Source organism: Atta colombica, unplaced genomic scaffold (genome assembly GCF_001594045.1).
Source record: "Atta colombica isolate Treedump-2 unplaced genomic scaffold, Acol1.0 scaffold243, whole genome shotgun sequence".
Lineage (NCBI taxonomy): Eukaryota > Metazoa > Arthropoda > Insecta > Hymenoptera > Formicidae > Atta > Atta colombica.
In genome coordinates, this window is record NW_017259342.1 from 465,089 (window position 1) to 473,890 (window position 8,802).

At 30.1% G+C, this 8,802-nt stretch overlaps 1 protein-coding gene across 4 annotated transcripts in view; it reads right to left on the bottom strand.

The window, feature by feature from the left end:
* Window positions 1-268: 268 nt before the first annotated feature.
* LOC108688867 overlaps window positions 269-8,802 on the bottom strand; it is a 57,263-nt gene continuing 48,729 nt past the window's right edge. For 3 of the 4 annotated variants that reach the window (XM_018195392.1, XM_018195391.1, XM_018195389.1), the window contains exons 6-10: window positions 7,150-7,317; window positions 5,574-5,816; window positions 2,120-2,386; window positions 1,284-1,598; window positions 269-779 (exon numbers count right to left, since the gene is read on the bottom strand). In XM_018195392.1, the coding sequence (XP_018050881.1) occupies window positions 726-779; window positions 1,284-1,598; window positions 2,120-2,386; window positions 5,574-5,816; window positions 7,150-7,317 (1,047 nt within the window). In that variant the 3' untranslated portion in view covers window positions 269-725. Of the gene's footprint in view, window positions 780-1,214; window positions 1,599-2,119; window positions 2,387-5,573; window positions 5,817-7,149; window positions 7,318-8,802 lie in introns of those variants that run through there. The other variant, XM_018195390.1, reaches the window with a different exon arrangement.

Below are 8,802 nucleotides of genomic sequence, written 5' to 3' on the forward strand. Positions count from 1 at the left end.
ATAATTTTAGTCCAAAAATAGTACCGTTATTTAAGTTTAAAGAATTTTAAAAATTTTAGAATTTTAAAACAGAATTTTTCTTTTTTAAAAATCGATTTGTAAATGATAGTAAAGTTAGATTTTATTTATTTTTATTAAATAAGCGTATTTTAATTAAGAAAATATTATACGTACATAAATTTAGAAGAGTAGCAAAAAAACTTCTCTTCTGGAAAAAAGAAAAAAGTCTTTGGGAATCCCTAAAATTCTATATCGATAAAGCCACAAATCAGCAGTGAAATGAATTGCGTCAACATCAGTAAACTTAAAAGTAATCTAAGAGTTCATATATCACAAATTAATTTCACACTGTAGGTAACAGTTTAGTTTTTCCAACAAATCTGTACATATCATCTCACATATCATTACGTAATATTCAGCATTCTAACAAAATACACATCCACCCTGTTTTATATTTATATCGTGATCACCATTGTCTGTCAATTTCAATAAAGTTTCTTTTTTTTCTTGAAGATAGATTAGAATATTTCCTTAAATCAGACAACATTTGGCAACTTCGTAGTTTCTCTTCTTCAGTCAGCAGCTAACTCATCCATCCGTACAAAAACCTTATTAGATAAAGGTTCCTTCCGATTTCACATACATTCTACTGTCTACTTTAGTTCGCTAACCAAATAGCTCTCGTGAACTGACGTTCGTTTCCGCAAATCTTCAGAATTTCTGCTTCATGTTGATTCCAGTACACCGCCGGCGAGTTTTGTTGCGTACAAGTTTAATGCCTTTAAAAAAGAAAAATCTATTTTAGACTACCCGTATTAGATTGTAATAACATCACATTATTAAATCTGATGATACATAAATTAATCTATCTTTTGATAAATTTTAGAAATTTAATTTCAGACAAACCGTACAGTTATAATTTGAATTTATGAATTTGTAACTGATATAATTTTTGCGCTTTTATAAACTCTTAGTATATCAGTTATATAAACTTGTAATAGTTTATAAACTGAACAACAAACATTTTCCTATTTTTTTATATAATTATATTTTTCTTAATTTCATTTGTAACTGGAACAATTTGTAACTGGAACAATTCTATCTAACTCTTTTATATAAAAACTCTAATTTTATTTATTCTTTTGTAAATGTCATATTTTATACTTTTAACGTAAAATAAGTTATCAAATAAACTATTAATTCATGTAGTTAAATTAATTTGGAGGAAGATAAGCATTCTGTTTTGACGTTCTCGTGTAACTATTGATAGAATCGATTATCACCTTGTATATAAAAGCATATTGCTCCTTGGTTTGAACTGCGCCAGCCCGATCTCTCCTGATAGTATAAACGACCCTCGGCACATCCACAGTCCTCGTAATTTCATATTGTCTAATTCCTAAGTCGAGGGCTATTAGCGTGCCAGTGCGTCCTGTGCCAGGACTACAATGGACCACGATAGGCCCGGGGCCACCTCTTTGAAGTGCTCTCGCCTCGAGGAGCACCGCTATTAGGCCTGTACCGTCTGATTGAACGCCAGTCACTGGCCATAGGTACCAGATGTGGAATACTTCTCGGAATGTATTGTTCTCCAGGTTCTGCAAAAAAAAATAATTAATTACTTGCGCTTGATAAAAGATCGCCACGAGGCTATTGAATATTTTAACTGCTACAATTATTGCTACATTTGTTAAAACTATATTTGGATGCTATTTCTACAGAGATTTCTTGCAGTATATTATACTTTGACTTTCACAAATAATATTATTTTGTAGCGAATATTTAATTAATTAGTCTGAAGCAAATCAATTATAAAATAACTGAGAAAATATTATTGATTTTACTAAATGATATGCGTTAGTATAATATATCTCTTATAAGACAAGAAGCTATTAAAATATATTATATACTTATAAAAAAGAATATCTTATTTTGAAACAAGAAATAAATTTTACTCAGAAAGATAGAGGGAGAGAGAGAGAGAGAGCGCCTCTCTCTCTCTCTCTGTGTGTGTGTGTGTGTGTGTGTGTGTGTGTGTGATTTTACAGAACAAATCTCCTACTTTTTAAAAATTAAGCTACAAATAATTTTATTATATATACTTAGGAATATTCTTTACCTTAAGATGAAGTGTAGAGATAGCGTATTTCTCCTTAGTTTCCCGTTTTTTCAGAGTGACTTGGAAATCACCGTAAAGTCGATGACAATCTGTTATCTCTGAAGGTGGAATGTATTCCGTACACTTTTCCACTTCATTCTCGACGAGATCGGTCAGCATGATAATCACTTTGGACTGCTGCTCCCAAATCATTCGCCAAAAGTCGGTAACAGTCGATTCTATTGGCGCTTGGCACGCGATATAATATTTTGTGGCGTTTTTAGGTCCCTGAAAAATTGACGAGCATTTTTAAATCACATCCAAATTGAGATTCTATATGAAACAATTATACTAAAAGATTTAAAAATTTAGCTAAATACAGATCTAAAAATAACTTTATTGGACTATCAAAATGATACAAAGATTTTGATAATTCAGCAGAATTAGATACCTAGCTTATTTTTAGATACCTAGCTAAATTTTTAGATACTTTAGCAAAATTGTTCTGTTATACAAATAATACATATAATAATTTCCAAATATTTTCTAACAATGAAACTAAATATCACTGTATTTATATCAAGTATGAGTTAATCTCTTTATTAAATATATTAAATATCAAGAAATAGTTATATCAAGAAAACGTGAAATATTAAATTCATTTTTTAGTTAAATTATTAATATTAATATATATAATATGTTACACATAAAATATTATCAATTAAAATATAAAATATTTTTTTATCTACTAAGTTTTGTCCGAAAGAAAAACGAAACATAATAATGTCTACAAATATCAAAGAAATATAATTTATCTCATATTATTTATCTTATCATTTTAAATTGAAACTCATTTCTTCATTAATTATTGCTACAATTAATCTAACATTGCAGAACATATTCGTGAAAAGTTTTAATTAATAATATTATATTTTTAGAAACTGATGTAGAGTTTTGTTTTTTTAATGTATTGAAAAATATTTGTTCTATTTATAGATAATTATCAAGTATGACTAATGCTCTATTCAAACGCAATTTCCAGAATATTGCGCGATCTTATCGAGAATTAAGCGAAATTAATTACACATCAGACTGCGTTCCATCGACCACATTCAGCGCGCATTAATTGATTATGTACGCTCTGTAATTGCAAGACGTATGTTATATACAAGGTAGAAACGTTACGAATGCTAGCTTGATTCGCGATATGAAGCAATCCGAAGGCGGAAGCGATACCGCTGTATACGCTTATCGATCGATCGATTCGTTCCTAATGGAAATCTTGCCCGTTGCCGTCAAATCCCCCGTAAAAGCGACTTAACGCATATGAGATAAATGGGCTGGCTGTACCCTTAGGGTGCCAGGCACTACAGGATACTTACATACTACAGGAAAAGAAAAAAACATGACTCTTGCGTGTTATATATACTTTTTCTCTGGACTTTCATTTCTTAAACGAGAAAAATTTCATAAGCGATAAATTGAAAATTGCTCGTGTATTTTATGTTTATTGAATAAAATTGTCACGTAAATTGTTGCGACACGTAATATATTCGCGACATTCATGCGATTTATGCGACAAAAGAGATTCCCCGTATGCGCAAGTTTTTCGATATTACTATTACTATAGATTTATCAAAGTACTATTTGATACATTTGTATTAAACAATCGCGATACATTTGGGCATTGATAAAATAGATTTAATCAATGTAGATGTATGAAATACGTGTATTTCAAGAATCAGTAAATATCTTAAATATAGTAAAATAAAACATTATACTTTTAAACAGAAAAGATATTACTGAAAAGATAAATTAAATAAATTTTAGAAAAGTAATTTCTGACACCAAATCTATAGTTAAAAAATAATTTCAATTTTCTTATTCTATTTTATTAAGACAATATTATCAAAAGTATAGAAGCCACTTTTTAACAATCCCTCTACATATACTGTGGATATAGAACTGATTTTAAAAATCTATCTATATATGTGGATAAATAGAATTCTATCCAGAATTCTGTCATATTATAGATCGCTCAAAATGAATTCGGTAAAGTTTTCAATTTTGAATTGTGTTTTTTCCTTTGTTATGAATTATACAACATATTTCATTATTATTTTTAATGATGAAAAATCAGTGTGTATAAAAATTTCCGTTTTATAATTTCATCAATTTTTTTATAGATTCTGTTCGAATATATACTATCAGTATTGAAAAACTAATATGTATAACATGAACTATAAATTTTCAGTATAGGCAGTGTACAGCATTCAAAAACGATCAAAGACGCATACGATTTTTTTCAGATTTCTGCATGAAGAGAACAAATTTGCTGAAGTATCTAAAAATTTAGTTAAATACAGACCTGAAAATAATTTTGTTAGATTATAAAAATAATTTAAGAAATTTAAAAATGTGAGAAATTTAAGCATAATGAGCACTGCTGCAAAAAAAGTTTTGATATTCTAACAATTAATTTGATTGTTCTCCAACTTCTCTTTATTGATAGGCCATTATTTTCAGATTTGTATCTAATTAAATTTTCAGATATTTCAGCAAAATATCTTCAAAGTCAAACATCAAAATAGTAACGTCCTTTCCGTGTGATTTCCTTAAAATGTGCGAGAAACATTCCAGGACGAACGTATTCCAGGTAACCTTGCGCTCGCAAGATTAGCCTTTGTACCTCTTTGACCCCATTTTGTGAATTAAGGCTATGAAAGACGAACTATAGTTATATTCTGTAGATAATTCCTAACGCTTCCGCATCTAAGTTCCCAGGTTGCGATACAATGCACTCACTTTCCCGGCGATGCGTATTACGCAATAGTTCTTTCCCACGGCACCGCTTTACTACACTTTAACACTTTACAGCATTCTCTGTATGACGTGACTGACGTAATCTGATCTCGCATATAAACACCTCATTATCCTAATGACATAGATAATCGTGCAATTCTCCCATGGTCTATGTAAAATCGAGACGGGTATAAGTTAAAATAGATTATCATTTGTTTTTCATTTGACGATACCCGCTATTAATTCACAAATTAATTAATCCGTATTAGCCTTATCTATTATATTATACAATGGTCGCTCAGTTTATGTCGCAAGCTTGATGCGACAGCTAATCTGATGCTTCAATATTAAAATTGCGTTAATTTTAATATTGACACATCAGATTAACTGTCACAGCAAGCTTGCAACCTGCAACACAGCTTATACGACTATGGTAGATAAATCTTCAACACAGAAACATGGATTTACAATCAGAATTCCAGGACATAGCTGTAAATCACGCTCGAATTCAAATGCGGGTTATGACTTCATATTTTGTCGTAAATGCCGGGGATGAATAAAGTCTTTAACAGTAATGACGCGTGTGCAGTGACTAAGACGTCCCTTGTGAACCACGCGATGTATGACGAAAGATATGCCCGCGAAATCAGCTTGAACAAAATGTCTCACTTACCCGCACGTAACTAGCATTAATGTATTCGGTTAAGGTGTCATTGTTCAGTCTCTGTAACGGCACCCTCGTCTCCGGAAGCGGAATCACGTTCGCGTATCTATTCTTCACCTCTGCGCCTGGGGGCAGTTCGTCTATCTTTGCCGAAACCTGGGGTATACCCACGAACTCCTCGTTGATTGCGTTAACGTCGTTACAGAAAGATGAAAGCCCGGCAAAGTTGAGAGGATGAGAGGGAATGGCGCTCTGAAATAAGAGAATACCTTTCATAGAAAGCTTTACTCATAGCTTCGCTCATGAAAAGAGAGAGACTGTCGCTTCACTTCCTTTGATCGAGCACTATTATAGGAAAATGTTGGATATCGATTGAAAAATATTTCGAATATGCTAATTTTCTAAATTTAATTAAATAGAAAAATATATATTAAGTAGAGAGGTTTGATCTGGAGTTATAAAGCAACTTTAATCAAAATATATTTTATAATATTTCCGATATACTAATTTTCCCAATTTAATTAAGTAGAAAGGTACGTATTAAAAAAGTAGAAAAATGGATCTTGAAATATGAAGCAACTTCAAATGTAGCAAATTAAAAGTATGTGTTAACAAATTAAAACTAAAATATATTTTTTAAATTTTAATAATCATATAATATTATATTAAATATTAATACAATTCCTTTTCTTTTTAATAATTGTATTTATAATTAAACTTATAACATCAACATTAAGAAATTATTTTCAGAAGACATATCAAATAAATTCCTTGCGGAATTAACTGGTTAAAAGCTAATTATTACCAATGTCTATAAATGTTTTCAAGATAATGATTTATCTCAATACATTTTAATAAAACAAAGTACATGTCCATATAAAATTAAATCTGTGTTTCAGAATATAGTTTACAAAAAGAATTTACGCAAGAATTGCTATATTTAATAATGTCAGCAAAATTCTAGCAAGAATTAATCTAAGTCAACTAACAGTAATCTAACGGTAAAAATCAAACAAAGCAACATAGTTAACTTACTGTAATGTGTCGATCCAATCTACTAAATTGTTAATATATTGCTACCATTTTACAATTTCGACAGATATTATTGCTCTTTTACCTGAACAATCAATTTAGATCTATATTTGCGTAACACGTAACCACTATAAAGAAAAAAAAATTATTGTAAAATGATAGAAAAATGATTGCTGTAAAATGATAGAAAGTATATAATTATATATTAATTAAAAAATGCATTGTCAGAACAAATAAACCATTCCTTTCTAAAAAAAATGTCCCATTATGTTATTAAAATACTAAAATACACAATATCTATTAAAGAAAAAAATAATCGTAACATTGTTAATTAAGAGAGTTTAAAGTTTTCATAAGCAAATATTTTTAAATTAATTTACATGACGTACAAACTCTTAACGTAGCTAAAGTATATATATGAATCGAAATTATGTATTTCTGTAATATAACTTATAATTATTGATTAGACATAAGATTAAATTCCTATAAACAGCACAATAAAAATTCAAACAATCTTGAAAGGAGTGTTCATGATTAATCTAATCGAACTTACCGAATCTTCAAAAGTCGGATTGCCATAACTTCTCTTGGAGGATCTTACCGCACCTTTGCGTCTTACGCTATTGTACGCCGAAACGCTGTCGAGGCTGTAGGCGTCCAAGGATACTGGCCGGCACCGTTCTCCGTAATTGAATCTCGTTTGCCTCTTTCTCATTATGAACTATAAGTAGTTACAGCTAAGGTTTAGCGGCCGTTATGTTCGACGAAATGAAAAGCAAAAGCTGAAATAGCGACCTTCTACTATTTGCAAATTTGCAACTCTGCTCCGTAACTTGTCTACAAATACTCACGATATCCCGAAATGCGGTGACAGTTAATTTAGTAGCCATGCATTGAATCACAAACTGCGGTTTGCCAGCATGCAAAATACATTTACGAACAATAATAATAACGGTATATCGCGGACTATAATCTTCGATTTAAGGCTTCTGTTTACTCGCCAATACTCGGATTGTGATATCAGAAGCGAGAAAACATTCAATAAAAATTCTTGCATGTTATATTTTAATAGAAATACTTTTCAATTAAACAATCAATAGAATAGACTTATAAAATACATCAAAAATTATCTTCTTATTTCTGGAAAAATTAAATCATATTTAATTTTTCGTTTTAATTACATTATTAAATTGTATTTATTAATTTGATAATTTATCATAGTTTGTATTGTGAATATATTCATTTTGTTTTTAGTGTGCATAATTTGTTTCCAAATATGGTTATTCATTTTAATTAACGAAACAATAAAGGGAAGTTTTTGAAATATTTTGCAAGCGCACGGTTCTATCGATTATAAGTATTGTTTTATTAAAACATATTTCGATATTAAAATATTGTAAGAATTTTTATTGTGTATTTTCTCATTTCTGACGTCACAGGTTGAATGACGCATAGTAATAAGTAAACAGGACAAATCAGTATACTAAAGAATTGTACAATTACGTTTGTTTTTTTATTTAACTCTTAATAAAAGATGATTATAATAAGAAAATTAATTAAGTCAGTTAGATCAATTGATGCAAATGATATTACGCCATTCCCTCTCTTTTTCTAACTGTAATTTAATAAGAGTAAAAAAGTAAAACTGAATTAAATTTAGCAAGATTATAATTGTCAACATCGTCAAATACAACGATCAATTATAATTGTAAATCATGCATTCTGATAAGTCCCTTTCATTGTAATGAAGCAACGATTGTATTACCAATTACGCCACATGACCGACATATCTGAAAAAAGATTGAGGAAATCTCACGACGGTCAGCGAAATAAAATAACGTATTCGAAACACACTAGCAAACGGGCCATTTCAACATCGTTATTCTCATACACAAAGACACGGCAAGAAACACGACGCTGATGAAGTGTGGAACGCCGTTTGCTAGTCAATCTAATCAGGCATTCAAGGTTGGACCGTATGTGCGAATGACATTTCATTTCTTCCGGCAAGAAGACGCGACGCCAATTTTCTTATCGTTAATTATACGTTGCTGTAAATATACGTTTCGTAGTATTTCCTCACATGACTGCACGTTCGATAAACGTATTTCAAAATAAACCGCATCGATTTTAATACCGTATTAATAATTTATATAATTTAATATCATATTATCGTCATTATTCATATTCCATTTATATATATATA